At 45.2% G+C, this 16568-nt stretch overlaps 1 protein-coding gene across 1 annotated transcript in view; it reads right to left on the bottom strand.

Moving 5' to 3' along the window:
* The window catches only part of PRKCI (protein kinase C iota), a 57945-nt gene extending 42374 nt beyond the window's left edge, over nt 1-15571 (bottom strand). Inside the window, exons 1-2 of the mRNA XM_019503287.1 lie at nt 15450-15571; nt 4184-4305 (exon numbers count right to left, since the gene is read on the bottom strand). Coding sequence (XP_019358832.1) covers nt 4184-4305; nt 15450-15556 — 229 coding nt within the window. The 5' untranslated portion in view covers nt 15557-15571. The remainder of the gene's footprint in view (nt 1-4183; nt 4306-15449) is intronic.
* Between the last annotated feature and the right edge of the window lie 997 nt (nt 15572-16568).

Below are 16568 nucleotides of genomic sequence, written 5' to 3'. Positions count from 1 at the left end.
CCTGGCTGCATCCTGGGACCACGAAGCATGGGACCACACTGGTAGGGGTGTGTATGTGTGTGCACCCATGTATTGGCAGGCACAGGGACAAAGTGTGTGTGTGTTCATAGGATGAGTCCCACACGCACACCCCTCCATACACATGCACCTACGCCCCCCCTCGCACTGCCATACTCAAACCTCAGCCACCTTCTCCCCATACCCACCCACACCCCACATACCCACACATTCATCTGGCCACCATACAGCCAGGCATGGGAGCAGGGGGCAGCTCTGGCAGCTGAATGCATATAAGTCATAAACTACTGCAAGACTGTTTCAGGCTGGATATAAGGAAGAATTTCTTTACTGTCCGAGCCCCCAAAGTCTGGAACAGTCTGCCATCGCAGGTGGTTCAAGCACCTACATTGAACACCTTCAAGAGTAAATTGGATGCTTATCTTGCTGGGATCCTACGACCCCAGCTGACTTCCTGCAGCCGGAGCAGGGGACTGGACTCAATGATCTTCCAAGGTCCCTTCCAGCCCTAATGTCTATGAAATCTATGAAAGTCTATGGGGGGTTGGGGTTGGAAGGCCAGGCCTTGGGGACTTTGTGAGGGGTGTGGGTGTGAAGTGTGTGGTGGGGGGACAGGGGCAGGTGTTTGCTGGTGCTGAGGGAAGGTGTCTGGGTGCTGTGGCTGCAGCAGGGTGGGTGGGTGGAGGTGCCTGCCCCCTCTAGTGGTGGAAGGGAGCAGGGGGGCCTGCTGGGGGCATCGAGGAGCTGTGTGGCCAAGCCAATTGCACCAGTACTGGGGCTTGTGCTCACAGAGGCAGGGCAGCTGGGAAGATGCTGTTCTGGGGGGAGGGAGTGGGGCTCTGGTCAGGCTTCCTGGTGCAGTGTGGGAGCCCCAGCCTAGGGCACTGGGTGTCACAAGCATCCCCTCCTCCCTCCAGTCTGGGCCGTGGTTAGATTCACTCCGCCACCACCCACGACAAGTCTGAGCTGCTACAGCCGCTGGACTCCAGCCGGGGTGGGATGGGAGCATTTGGGAGAGAGGGGCGGGGAGGCCTATGGCTTGGGAGTAATGGGCAATGGCATGGGCAGGACACTGACATATCAGGGTTGTTCAGTGCCACAAAGACACAGCTGGACGTGCATCCTGGTGCAAGAAGGTGACAGGCAAAGCTCTAATTTTTCATAATGAAAAAAACCAAGATCAAACACCAAAACATTTTAGAATTTAGTATTTAGAATTTATTTTATTATAATGACTGAGGCACTGGTAGGCTTCCAAATTGCTTGAAAATTGTAAATATATCAATAAAATATTGTGTTAAATTGATACATATACATATATATGATACATCTATATAAAATTATTATTTTTAATTTCTGTTGGATGCCTAAGAAATTGAAATGTTAATGTTTGATCTTCTTAGAAGATACTTGCCAGTTATTCCCTTTAAAAAAAGTCCATCTAATTAGCAGGGATCCTGGCTTTCTTTTTTTAAAAAAAAAATCCCAAATTCTCTGATTAAAACTCCCAAAATTATATTTACTTTAAATCAGAGAAGGGGGGGAGGCTTAAGTTTATTTAATTTTTTTAAAACAACAAATTCTCTGATTACCCCCCCAAATATATATATATATCTATATATATATATAAAAATAAATAAATGAATCAATAAAATTTTGGGTGAGTTAAATCAGAGAATTGAATATTTTTTTAAAAATCAGAGAATTCGCAGTTTTTTTAAAAAAGAGAAAACCAGGTTCCCTGCTGGTTAGATGGATTTATAAAGGAAATAACTAGCAAGTATCTTCTAAGATCAAACATTAACATTTCCGGTTTTTAGGCATCCAACGTAATTTTCAAAAATAATTTTTATAGCAACAAGCATACACAAAGTCTTCAGAAGTGCAGCTGTTTTTTTAATTTCAAAATACAAGATTGGGTATGTTTACTTGTTGTGTTAGTACAACACAATCATGCCTAGAGTCTTCATTAAACGAAAAGATTAATATCTGATGGTTAATAAAGCAAGTCTCTCAGTGTATGACAGGGATGCAACTAAGGTGGTACATCTAAAATTAGACCAAAAAGCAGTCGAAGTTTGTATTACTTGAAAATTTACTTTTTCAGGGGAGTCGCATCCATTTATCTTAAGAGAGACTACCTTCATAATTAAGTTAGGTTTAGGTTTGTAAGCACAAGCTGGATATATAAAATGGAAGTTACAATGGTTTTTATTTTACAGGGGCTAAAATAGTCAGACTTGGTAATAGAAATGACACAGGAAAAAATCCAGTAAATGATCATTACAATTAAACTGCTTAATAGCTTACTCCTGTACTTGGAACAGGCAGTTTATTTAGGCCATAATTCACTACTTACTGATTAAGCACTAAATTTCCTGTTATATATGCCAACAACCATGAATAATTTATTCTATAATAACAGAAAGAAAATAGCATGTGCATGAAAGACAATTTATATACTACGTGTATTAAAAAAGATGTACTGAGGTTTTTTTTAAGTTCTGGAAAAGGATTCTGAAATAAGCCAAATTACAGGTTTCTAGAAAAACTTGATTAGAAGAATTGAGGCTATTTTGGACAGCCAGGCAGACATTCCATGCATATGAATTACATTTAGTAGATGCGATGGGATTTTACAAGCACTCAGCACTGGCTTGACTTTGCTACCTCTGAAGCTACAAAGCTGAAGTTAAGGGGTCTGTTAGGTTTGGGTTTTTTTTGAGGAGGAGGTATGGGGGCACATTCTGTATGTGTAGAACAAAGATTCGGAGAGCTTCAAATTGATTCAGAACTTTTTATTCATCTCCCGATTCGATTCAGATTTGGAGATTCGGCTGCCAAATCGGGCCAAATCTCTTCCAAATCGAATCAGCAGCCAAAGCTTCACGCAGCCCTAACAGCTAGTCCAGGAGTAGCCAAAGTTTTTTGGCCAGAGTGCCGAAAAACCCACAATGTCTACCCTGGAAAGCGCCACAGTGTCACAGAGCAGCTGTTTGCAGCCTCCAGGCTGCAGCCGGCCCACGGAGCCCAGCCTGCTTGCAGCAGGGCTTGCAGCCTCCCAGCTGCCTGCTGGGAGCAGCCTGAGCTCCATGGCTGACAGCAGCTGCTTAGAGCCCTGGCTGGTGGGGGTGTGCTGACCAAAATGGGCTTGCGTGCCAGGGGTTGTTGACCCAAGCTAGTCCATTCCCATAATGGAAGTGAGGAGAATGACATTTTTCAGGCCCTCAACTCAAAAGCTGAAATTCTCTTTCATTGCATACACATATAGTTGTAGAAATATTTGTAAACAGATATTTTTCCATTAAAAAAAAAGAAGTTAGTGTTCAGTTAAGGCCTAACCTCATAATGGAAGCAGCTGTTCTAGGAAATTCTCAGTGCTACCATAATGGTGGACGTACATACTGTAAGTGTACTCCATGCCACTGATAAATTGAATCGTCCCTTATGTCCATTCTACAGTGTCACTCACCTGCCCTGAAGCAATGAGGCTGCAGTCAAATGGTCTTTTCAGACCTCTTGAGTTCATATTACCATCTGGCAAACCTGCTCATTCAGTACCTGCATGGTTTAAGCACTGATTGTGGACCAGTGCTGAACAAACTGAACAGCTTTTAATTTTGGATGGGAAAAGTTGCGTCAAGTGGAAAATGACAGCGATGCACAACCCTGCTGACACAGCTGTGTGTATACCATTACATTTAATATGTAGTCCAGGAAATGGTTCTACACGTAAGACCTAAGGTTTTGAGCTGAACCGTCAGTCTCTGAGCATAACTTTTTGGTTTCATACTCAAAGCCAGCCTTTGTTTCAAACCTAGAGCCAGAAATTGGGCACCTGCAGCCTAACAGCTCCACATGGAACGTCTCTATTAAGCAACAAGGAGACTCCACACTGCTCTTTGATGGAGTGAGGATATTTGGGACTTAAAGTAAGTACTGTCAATATATGCTCAGTATATAAACAAGTAATTTATGTATTTTGATGCCCAAGAAATTGAAGTTTTACTGGCAGCTCTATAATGGAGGTCAAACTTAGGACCATGCTAGTTCTCTCTCACAGTCTTAGAAATTCAATTGTAGTAACTGTACATATATTTCATTTTATATCCACAATACAAATATATGATCTCCATAATATGTTATCTTGTAGTACTTGGTTTACCTTCTTCATCAATCCATTTCATAGTGAAGAGCTGTTCATTGTCAAATGAGCACATGTCTCGAACTTCATTACACAGTCCTTCAAATGAGATGGAAGGTTCGAAATAGGTTATCATGATGTCCCTGAGCAAGAGAGACAGAAAGAAAGAAATGAGCATTCAAATCCATTAATTATATGACTGTACACAGGGTTAGAGCTATTCAGGCCACAATTTATACTGCCAACACAAAGAGGGGATGAGAGAGAGGGTGGGGGACACGAGCAAGAGAGAGAGAAAGATAAACTAGTTGCCCCATAAAAAATAAAAGGAATCTTATCTTGGCAAATACTCTCCTACTTTCTTATTGATTTTCATCAGTGTATTGTACATCAGTTACAAATAAATGAATTAGACTTTTAATGACAGAATTTATAGATCTAACATTGTAGTTTCTTTTTGGCAAAGTGGCTAGATTAAAAGTGATTTTATTACCCAATTATTTGAAAACTGGAGAAGGTACCTATTTTTGATAACAGAAATACATAAATCCTACATTTTGTATAGAAACAAACAGAGTCATTCAAACAGCAGCCACCTGCCAGTTGGATAGGACAGCATTTTAATTGCATACACAAGTTATATCAGTACTATGATATACTGGCAGGAAATGGAGGCAAGAGGGGGTATGCTACAATGTGTCTAAAAAAGAAAAAAAAAAAAAAGATGTGGGGGAAGAGGTCACTTGACCCCAGCTGTCTTCCTGCTTAGTGTGGGGGCTGGACCCGATGATCTGCAAGGTCCCTTCCAGCCCCTAACAATCTATGAATCTATGAAAAAATGCCCAATGCATGCACGCAGCCGCAAAGCAGCATGTAGGTGGTCAGGAGCATAGCCAGGTCTGGCTGGTAGGTCTGTCGTGAAGGAAGGAGTGGGGGGCAGATTGAGGCCCCTGCAGTGAGGGAGTGGGGGTGGGGCTGGGGCAGGGGCAGGTGCTGTGCAGCTGGGACAGGGCATGAGACTGAGCTTGAGTGGCTCATCTGGGGGGGCACAGGGAGGGGATGGTTTCTGCTGCTGCGCACACCCCAGGAAGCATGAGGGGGTGTGTGCCCCCAGATCTGCACACAGGTTGAGGGCGGGCTGCCACTGCAGGCTGGGGCCGGAGTGGCACTGGGCTCTTCCCAGCGTGGGAGCTGGGCTGCATTCAGGATAGGCAGTGGCAGCACTGCAAGGGGGGCTATGGCAAATTTTGGGGTGGATGCAGCCCCTCTCCCAGCACTGCTGCCGCCCACCCCAGCAAGAGCCCCATCCCCTGTCTCTTACAGCTGCTTGTCTAAAAGGACCCAGCAGGCAGTGGTGCAGCTGGAAGGGAGCTGTGGAACCCAGAGGAAGGGGAGAGGGAGTGGAGCCAGCAAGAGTAAAGATGGGAGGAGCAACAAGGTGTGAGGTTGAACAGTAGAATGACTAGGCAGGATGAAGGGCTTCGAGGGGGTGCTAGTATGGCTCCCTCCACCCCTGAAGTCTTCTCCATGGCTGCCCCAAGAAGCCTGGCTATAGGAAACTGAGTAGATGCACCCCTGTGCATCTTTGGGGTGAGGGGTGAGACAAGTGCAATGCACCCCGTCTCATACACCAGGGCTTTTCTTCATGAAGTGCAGCCCTGAGCCCAGAAATGTATCTGGGAGGGGGAAAGGAGTGAATAGGGCATCAGGAGCAGCCCTATAGAGTCTGTGCCAGCCAGACTCATGCAGCAAGCCTGTCCCTCAGGTACTGCAGCCAGGCTCATGCAACTACAGCAAGAGCTGTAGCAGCTGCTGCCCAACCAAGTGCAGAGAGCAGGGATAGGAAAGAGGCTGCTTACACTCCTCTTCCTGCTCCCCAGCATAACTCCACATGCCCAACCCCATCCGCTGTGGCATCATCCTGGGAGGTGCAGCAAGGGACAGGGTACAGTTGGGTGTACCAGCATGTAGGATGAATCAAGGACCCCTGTGGTGCTGGCAGCAAGATGTACATTACTGTAATCACACATGGTGGCCAACCCAAGACATTTTTGTTTTGGTTTGATTTTTTTTACTGACAGCAAAAACAGCTTGGCCTGCCAACAATGCTTACTAGCGTAATAGATCATTTAACCACCACATTTTTTATATCCCAGTTCAGCGAGGAATTAGAGTTTCTAAAACTATTGCAACAGTAAAAAAACAAAACAAACAAACAAAAAAACCAAGTAAGAAATTGTCCTCAATAAGTGGTCTTGTGCTTTTGAGATGCCAAAAGCACTGAGAACAGAGCCACAATTAAGAAAGCTGAAATCCTTCCCATCCAGTGACGTAGAAGGCTCCACATCTCCTTCTCCACATATCTTCTCCTACTAGATCCCAAACACCAACAACTCTTCCCCATATTTTCACCAGGCTCAGCAAAACATCACATCCATTCACTATTCCCTAGAGTAGTTGTTCTCCAGATTTATTGTACCAGGACCCATTCGTAAAGATCAGTGACCAGTCCCAAACCAGTGCCCCTCACTCTGGACCCACTGCCCCCACCCTCAAGTGTGTGGGGCACGGGGTGGGTGTTTGGGGCACGGAGGGCCCCAAGCAGCCCCTTACAGGCTGGAACTCTGCCAGCCTGCAAGGGAGAAGCCATGGTTTCCCACATTTTTCTTATTTAAAGAAGAATCCATTTTTAAAGTTTGTTTGTGACCCTTGCATATATTCTTTTGGGTCATGATCCACACATTGAGAAACACTGCCATTGAGCTCTGTTTCTCAAAACAGGGTGCCTTGAGATCCTTCAAGATTGCCACACAATGTTATTAGCACTGTTAGGTTTACTAACATGATTCACAAGATAAACCCAGAGACTTCAAACAGAAAGCCACAGTTCTTGGAGTCCTCTGCTCTATTATTTTTCCTGTAGGCAAAAGAAGAGTGAAAACTAAGAGCTGGCATTTTCCAAGGGGCACCTCAAGTCTATCCAGGGATGCAGGAGGCCAGAGCAGTGCAGATCTGGAAGGAGAGAGGCTCGGGCAGTTCCTCCAAATGCCCACACACATCCCCTAATGCCTTCCCTTTCCCCAACACACAGTCCATGCTAGTCCCTACACCCCCTCCCAGCTCAAACTAAGGCTCCTATGGTGCCTGTCTCCACACTGTGAGACATAAAACTCTGGCATGCTAGGATTTCACTTAAAGCTAAGAGTTAATGGTATATATTGTGGGAGTGACAGATATAACCCTAAGACCAGATTTCATAGATTTCATAGATTAAGGGTCGGAAGGGACCTAGTAGATCTTCTAGCCCAACCCCCCGCCAGGGCAGGAGAACAACAAAAAACCCCAAATAAGATAAGTCAGAGCAAATTCAAGTTGTTTGAAGGTTTAAGTTCTAGAGAGAATAAGGAAAGGGGAGAACAAGCTAATATTGGAGAAGCAGCTACAAGATTCCCTGAGCAAGTGGATATTTGTGGGAAACATCTGGATGAGAAATGTTATTGTCTCGTGGTCAGTCATCAGTGGCAATAAGAAAAGCAGGATAAAAGGTTGTAGTGGAAGGAAAGATGCAAACTTTTGTGACAAAGTACTCAATACAATAGATATGTAGAAGTTTAATTGAAGTGTAGACTCTTAACTGCAATATACAGTAAACAAAGCACAGTAGTGATAAAAGGTCTACAGATTTAGTATATCCTGAGCATTTTGAGGTGATTAAGCACTTCAGTTATCTTGTTAGGCAAGGCAAACATTGATGTAGTCAAAATTAGATTTAGTACTTGCTACCTTTCAGTTCAGAAAGAAAAAAAGCAGCCCCTGCAGGATGGATATACTAAATATTTTAGTATTTGGGCAAATTTTCCTAGTTATTACTCTCAACTCTCTAAACAGAACATGTTGGGCAGCCACAAATACATTTTGGAAGGGATTTTATTATAGTTCTTACCTTATTTAAAAAATACCCAAACAAGCAAACAAAACAAAATGACCCCATTACCTTGTCCCCACTTCCTAGTAAATCATAAGTCAAACTAGGGATTTTTTGTAGAATAAAGCGGCATCTAATATGTCATGATTAAAATTGTTTTCTGGGTGGCGAGAAGCCAATTCACTCACTAATAGGAGTTTCTACAGCAAAAGTTTGTTCCATGGAAGAACTAGTCTGACTAGTTACCCATATCTTCCTATTGGAAGAGTTGCTTTGCCTAATAAAATTTTCAGTCCAGAAGGTGTTCAAATTCCATGGTGAATAGTAGAGTTTATGAAGCTTTAATTAGATAGAACAGCTGCAACAGAAATATGATACAAGGCTTTATACTAGATGAAACAAAATGCTTCATCTTTTCAAATTTTGAAAAGAAGGAATAGTTTCACATTTCAAATGTAGAAGTAAAACTATCTTTTTTTTTTTTTTTTTAAAGACATAAGAGGCTGGGGAAAGAAGGAAAAGGAAAAGTTTGATCTCTGTCAAAATATACCCATTTTTCAAAGTCATTTGCACAAGACACATTTTTCTCCACTAATTGAAATACTTCCCAATATACTTCCCTCCCATAGCTGCGTGTCAAGACATGATCCTCAGACAAGGGGTGGGGAAAGGAGCCTTCCGATTGCAGAGTTCCTGAAAAGATTTTCAAACAATACTATATACTTGCACAGTTCTTTCACTGAAGTAATTCTAAGTACCTGAGTGGAGCTAACATTTACTCCTGCTCTCATTTACAGAAATTAAGAAAGTGAAGCAAATGGAGGATGAGTTACTGCTCCCCTCTCAGAAGCACACAACCTGAATCGTATGTGGGGAAAAGGAGGGGAGAGAGAGGCAGAATCCACCTCCTTCTGCTTCAATCACTTGAGTAATGCTGCTTTCTTATCCTAAGATCAGAAAAGCAGGAAGTTGTATATTGAAATGTGTTTTAAAGGACACTTTAAAATGTGCTTCTTTTGAAGGCATGACAACTAGCTTGGTCAGCAAAGTAAAGGTTCATTCCAAAGTCAAACAAGCTTTGGGGGCTTCTGGTTTAGCAGCACTTCTGCAGCTCAGCCTAGGCCCCTTGAAAATAGCCAAGGCTAGCAACACCTCCCCCACCTACTCTTTTTAAAATAAAAAGATTTAAATGCACTAAGGCTAAATGCACTAAACTAAAATGGAAAAACACTGTTAGATTCACTGTCCACAGCCAAGCTCTATATTACAACCATATCTGCTCTGATCCCACTTACTGGGATGCACGCATTAAGAATTAGGAGCAGAGACTTCTACACTTACAATGCAAACCCAAAACCATAGCTACTCAAATCAAGAAAGCCAGACTCAGACCCCACCTCCAACCTACTACAATGTCAATCCCAAGACAAGGGCAACAGAATCCCTTTGGTTGTCACCTATAGCCCATAGCTGGAACCCTTTAGATGCATCATTAGCAACCTCCAGCCTCTCCGGAAATCGATGGCCACCTCAAGGTAGTCATCAGGAACAAACCTGTCCTGGCTTACAGGCAGCCCATCAGCCTCAGCGTCTCCTCAAAAAACAAACTACTTAACTCAGGGGTGAGCAAAATGCGGCCTGCCGGCCAAATGCAGCCCGCCAGGCCATTGTATCCAGCCCACGGGGCCCCTAAAAAATTTAGAAAATTAATATGCATCTGCTCCTGGCTGCCTGCCATGCGGCCCCCAATGGCTTGCCAAAACTCAGTAAGCAGCCCTCCACCCAAAATAACTGCCCGCCCCAACCTGACTCCTATTCTCACCAAGGCACCAGACCTTACAGTGCACCCAGATGCCTGCTATGCCCTTTCAGCCACACAGACCACATCATCACTGGACCAAGTAATGCAGATTGTAAGCATCCAAAGTTTGCTCTCCTACTGTCATATAGATCATCACCTGCTTACAGTGCCCCTCTACTGTCTACACTGGGCAAACAGGGTGATCCCTATAAGCAGGGACCTAATCAAATTGTGATTTTGTGATTTTCACAGAAACCACAAAAAAACGGTGGTTTCTGCAATTTTTCATGTAATCTCCAGGAAAAAAAAAAGAAAAAAAAAAAAAACTTACCAAAAAGAAAATGCTAACTCCCCAGTGGGAGCCAGTGGCCGCTGCAGCCCAGCCTCACAGCCTGGTGGGGAGCAGCCAAGATAGCAGCCATCCCCTCCTGCCTCTGTTGCTGATTGGCTAAAGGCTGCCTCGCGTGAAGCCCTGCCCCTCTCCGCCAGTCAGTGGCAAGGGGTGGGGCTGTATGAAGGGTGGCCCTCTCCACTAATTAGTAGTCAGGGGTGGAGCCACACAAAAGGCAGCCCTCTTGGCCAATTGACAATGAGATGGAGGTGGTGGACCTGTTGTGAAAACACCACGAGAATGGTGGCCGGCACCACAACTGGCCCACACAATCACCCACCTGCCACCTCAGTCTCAGTAGGTGTCTACCTATAAGCAGGGATGAAAAAGCTCTGATCAGAACACTTGGGACCCCCTAGACAATCCATCGCTGACCTCAGAGCAGCTGTTCTTAGACAATAAAACTTTAAAAAATAATCTTGAAAGGGAATTGAGGAACACGAAATCATCCAGACTGAGCTGCATTAAATATGGTCTACGTGAAGACTACAGATTCTCATCCTATTACCTAGATTAGCTTTTATAACCCTTAGGTCCCTCAATGGATTAGCTGACTTTGTTTTCCTCTCTCTTACCCACCTTGCCTCTCCCAGCAGCGCCCCCTCCTTTATCCTCCCTCTTCTCTACCTTTTGCATTCTAATCACTACTTTTTATTGAGAAGCTTTGCTTTGATGTTATGAAGGGACTACAGGAAAAAGCAAACCACTGCTTACAAAAACTTAGGCATCTCTGATTTGGTAAGTCTATAAGACACAACCCTACCCTGCCTTGCATCTAAAGCTAAGACACACCATCCTTATCTTGACTAGGGACTGTATTAAGTCCTTTTTTCAATGAGATCTTTATTTATAGGTCATTTGCACCTCTAATGTTAAAGGTTAAACAATACCTTCACTTTAAAAGCCCCATTTTACAGAGTTTACTCCTTTAAATTTTAGTAGTATCTACTGCTCCCCCATATTAGAAAAAAAATGCCTGAATACATGCAGTCCCTTCCCTGTATTACTTGTGTTTAAACTATAAGTTAAAAAACATATACTAGTAGCCTGTTTACATCCAAATTTTACATTTATCATCTTCCCAATACTGTAGCAGATGAGCAATAGCAAGATTGTTTATTGCTGCTGTCTCCCTGAGTTCAGAGCAGAGATGTCAGAAAACAGGCCAATTTGTTTTCCAGAGCCCACAGAAAGAGAATGTGAACCTTTCTGCACTTCTCCCCCTTCCCATTTTGATCAAAAGGCTTTTCTTCATTACCCCTTAAGAACTGCATGCTATTCATAATACATCCTTTATAAAAAAAAAACAAAAAAACAAATATTAAAGGATAATCAGATACATTTATCCAGTTTTTCACTTCTGGTCTTCCACAAAAGTGTACATCTAAACTACTAGCTAGAGCAGCGAGCAACACTAGACGCTTTAGATTTTTTCACCCAAGGCCCAAACAGAGAAGTCAACTCCTCCACATATTTATCATACCCTCAATGACAAGCATTTAGATTTTTAAGGAGTTCCAATTATCTTGCATTGAAATTCCTACAATACAAAATATTTCAAAGGAGTCTGCTATTTTAATATTTGTATTCTTGATTAAGTCAAGTCTGTACAGTCCAGCCCAGAATGATTTAAAGCAGGGGTGCTCAACATCTGGCCCACAGGCCCTTTATGGCCTGAAAAGCCTTGGAATCCAGCCCACAGGGCTCCCCAAGGCTCAGGAAATTTGGCGGTAGGGGAGGAGTGGTAGGATTAACTGTCACTCCCCACTGCTAAAATCCAAAACCCTGGGCAGTAGGTCAGAGGCAAGCTATACCCTGGCCAGAGTCAAGCCATATCCTCCTGCACAGCTGTGGCCCATGCCCCTTTCTCCCTGCCCCCAACCAAGTCCAGGCCATACTCCCTTCCCCCTGCATGTCAAGGTTGGGGCTGGGCCACTTCCCCTCCCCCTGCGGTTTGGGGCTGGGCCATGCCCCCTTTCCTCTGCCTGGCCAGGTTTGTGCCATGCCACTCCCTCTTCCTCCTGTGGGTTTCGGCCATGCCCCCTCTGCCTACAGGGTTGGGGCAGGACCCTGAGCAGGGGGTAAGACCCTCTAAATCAGAAACCCTCAAGGTTTTAGTCCAAGCAGGAATATTAGCATATCCTAGTCAAAATCCCCAGTTTGGCTACAGCTAACATCCAATTCTGGAGTACTTACACCTATGGATGTTGGCAAAGTAGAGTGCAGGGGTCAGCAATGTTTTTAAGCAAAAACACCCATAACCTCAACTTGTAAGATGTTGGCGTGCTAAGGGTGGATGGCAGATGAGCCATGGGGGGCCCAATCCTTGTTGTGGCAGCACAGCCCCTTTTCCCACCCTCTGCCCCAAGGCACGTGTGCCAAGCAAAATGCCTGTGTGCACCATGCTCTTGTACCTGTGCCAGGGGTTGCCTACCCCTGTATAGTGCCTCAAACTGTTCATCAAACTCATACGCTCTTTGAATTTTTGTTGAATCTCTCATGAATGCTACAGCACCATCTGGGAAACTTTGCCACTCTCTAACAAATGATCTAGGTTCTAATAAATCAGGCTGAGTATGGTTAAGGTTCCCAAAAGAGCCCTCAAGTCCTACTGCAATGAGATGACTGTTTTTGCTGCCTAATTCTTCAGCAACTCCAAGACAGTTAAAATTTACACACTTCACAGCTGATACTGTAGCAACAAAACTGGGCAAAAACAGATTTTCATGACGTTTTGATTTCACTAAAGTTACATTTCAGAAGTTTTCCTATTTACAGAGTAAATCCAGGCTTTATGAAATTCTTGTCAAAAGCCAAGAGTTATGAAGAGACTTGTTTCTGGCCAAGATCTGGCAGGCAGGTCATTGACCTGGAATATGGAAGAGCAATGTTCAAGACTCTGGCCTGCTTGATTCAGACAAGGGACTTGACTTCCCTGGCAAGAGACCTTGGTAGACTATTTATTGCTCTAAGGCTAGAAATCGATGTCACCAAATGGAACAGATGGGGTATGCCGGGAAGTGCCTGGCATAACTGATCCACCTCATTGGGGAAAATATGGATTGCCCATTGTCCCGCCATTGATCTTGTGGGACAATGGGCAATGTGTTCCCCATTAACAGAGATGTGCCCTGGAAATCTTTGGGGCACATCTCTAAAAAAGGGAAACCCTAGCTTCCCCAGCTTACAGAAACTTGCCTTGGAGACCACAGAGAGAGCTGGACACACCATTGTGGTCCTGGGGCTGGAACTCCCAGTGAACCAATTGGCAGCCTCAGCCCCAAGACTACACCAGGGCAACGTCCATACTCCAGTGTGGTCCAAGGCCCAGGCCCCACCAATCAGCTGATTGTCTGTCTCAGGTCTGGGACCATACTGGAGTGTCAATGGGTGTCTGGGAAATCCCAAACAGGGGAACCCAGGCATGTGCTCCCAGGGCTTCAGGGCCTGATCCTGCTTGCCCCAGGAATGGGAATTCTCAGGGCACATGGGATTGAGACCCTGAAACCATGGGTGTGCCAGCCCAGGGCTGCTGGAAAGCATCAGCAGCTCTGGGCTGACCACACTCTTCCACCATAAACCTAAAAGATATCTGTCATAATAAATCATCACAAATTGATTATAGATTTCATAGATATTAGGACTGGAAGGGACCTCGGAAGATCACTGGGTCCAGCCCTCTGCCCAAGAGACAGGAAGTCAGCTAGGGTCAAAGAATCCCAGCAAGATAAGTGTACAAATGTTTCTTAAAAGTGTCTGGAGCAGGTGCTTGCACCACCTCTGGAGGGAGTCTATTCCAGGCTCTGGGAACATGGACAGTAAAGAAGTTTTGCCTTATGTCCAACCTAAAACGGTCTTCCAGGAATTTGTGACCATTGGACATCGTCTTTCATTGAAGTGGTCTGGTGAACAGATCCTGATGCACACCCCTTGTATACTTATAGGCTGCCACCAAGTCACAAGTTATGGCCACAAGTTTTGAGCATTTGTGACAAGACAAGGGGGTACACATGTTGGTTTGCTTCACCTTTGTGCCACCATAAAAATCCCCCCACCCCCGATTTGACCAGAAATTCTATCCCTGTACCAAGAAACCTTCCCTGATGAAGGTCCATCAAAACGTGTACGGATACATACACATACATGTACACACACATGTACACACTTATGTCAGCTCCAACAACTTTTTTCTGAAGGGAAAAAAAATATATTTCAAAACAGTTTCCCTAGCCAAATTCCTTGAGCAAAAGCACTGTTCTCCATACTGGCTGGGGGGCCAGAGAGTTTAGGGTCTTCAGTCCCCAAGTGTGAATCCAGGCACAAGTAAAATCGTATATTCTAGCAAGTTTTCTGATAGTTTAAGGTGAGAAGTCTGACACGCTAAATGGAGCATGAGAGAATTTTTTGGAGTGCAGAGGAAAATAGTGGGGGTGGGCAGGAAATGTAGAAAGGAGACCTTCGTGCAACTCATGAGGAAGGCATTCCAGTTAGACAGCTTGTTTATAACCGGGATCATTAACATGAGTCACAAAGGGAGTTGGTTAGTTTCAGTCCTTTACTTGAACTGACAACTGCCTTTCCACCCAGGTGAACAGAGAGAGGCATCTCACACCAACAGGCACACAAGAAACATGTTGTTGTTCTTGGTAGCAATGAAAACTTAAATGGCTTTCAACTACACACAATCTAATTTTACACCTCGAAACACTCATGCAAACATCATTCAGATACTTCTTTATAAAAAATAAAAATAAAAATAAAAAAAACCAGCCTACCAGAGATGCTATGGATGGAAGTGACATGCAAATTATCACCCGTACAGCTCTATATAAACTTTCCCAATCATAGCACGGCTTTTGGCCTTATCTTAACGGTGATTATTACATGGATTACTAAAGGGAAAGCAATGCAGGCTTAATGAAAGCACTAATGCAATTCCTCACACGCGTCCTCTTAGTTCTTTATTTTTATTTGCTCATCTCTCTCCAAAGCCAAGTCTTGCCCTTGCTTAGATGGTAAGAGGGGGGTCTCTTCCCAAGCACTGTGCAAACACCTGGAACAAAGGGCCAAGGCTCAGTGGGGGCCTGGAGGCACCAGCCGGGGCAGAAGGAAACGCCTCTCTTCCCAAAAATGCCGCTTGCCCCAGAACACGCCGCGCCGCCGCACTCACCCCTTGTAGTAGGCTTTGACGCGGACCTGGTGAGCGCTGTCGCCGCCACCCAGCGACAAATGGGACATGGTGGTGCCGCCGCCGCTGCCCTCCCGCTGCGTCGGCATCGCCGCTCGCCCCTGCCCTCCCGCCTCCCTCCCCGGCGGCTGCAGCTCCCAAGGGCCCGGCGCGACAAGGCAACGGCCACCCCCGCGCCCCAGAGCGCCTCTGCCCCGCCCCTTGCCCGCGGGCTGAACCAAGTGCTCACACCACGGGGGGCGAGGCGCTTGGAAGGTGCTCGGGAATAGGAGGATCCCCCCCCTCACACCACCATAGTTGGTACAACCCAGGGCCGGATTCGTGAGGCATGATGGGACTTGTAGTCCCCCGCGCGTGGGGGGACCGGCTGGGACTGATGTTGCGGGCAGCGCCGGTGCTCCTAAATCCCCGTGGATGCACGGGGACGGGGTCACCAGGACTGCTCAACATCGGGCCAGAGGGCAGGGACTGAGCCAGTGATTCCCAGCCAGGGCAACCCCAGCAGCCTGGAAATCCTTGCAAGGCTGCCCTCAATGTTAAGCATGCACACGTGCTTCACCAGACAAACCTGCAGATGTCAAACCGTTCTGACCTGTTGCGGTTTTTCTGAGTTCTTTGCAATTGTTCTAATTGTTCTCGTATTGTTAGAATGGTTCTAATATAATCTTAGAATTCTTCTAATATTTTTCTGGGTTGCTGGTGGTAGCTGTGTTGATCTAAGGACATAGGCAGGCAAGGTTCTTTTAGTAGATATGATATCTTTTATTAGACCAATTGAGTAGTCGGAAAAAAGTTCTTAGCAAGCTTTTGGGAGCAATCACCCTTCTTCAGGCATAGGGAGTCTCTGCTGTTTCTATGCCTGAAGAAGGACGATTGTGCCTGAAACCTTGCTAAGAACTTTTTTCCGACTACTCGGTTGGTCTAATAAAAGCTATCACATCTACTCTAGTATCTTTTCTGCCATCAAATATGGAGTGAAAACTAAGAGCTGTCATTGTTCATGGGGTGTCTGGAGTCCAAAAAAGTGGAGAACCACTGGACTAAGCTCACCTGGCATTGGGGGAGTCACTGTTCCCCTGAGCACCGCCAGGAGTGACCAGG

This window comes from Gavialis gangeticus, unplaced genomic scaffold, assembly GCF_001723915.1.
Source record: "Gavialis gangeticus isolate Ggan-Ray unplaced genomic scaffold, GavGan_comp1, whole genome shotgun sequence".
Lineage (NCBI taxonomy): Eukaryota > Metazoa > Chordata > Crocodylia > Gavialidae > Gavialis > Gavialis gangeticus.
Note: the sequence above shows the minus strand (reverse complement) of the source record. Positions and strands in the feature narration are given on the sequence as shown.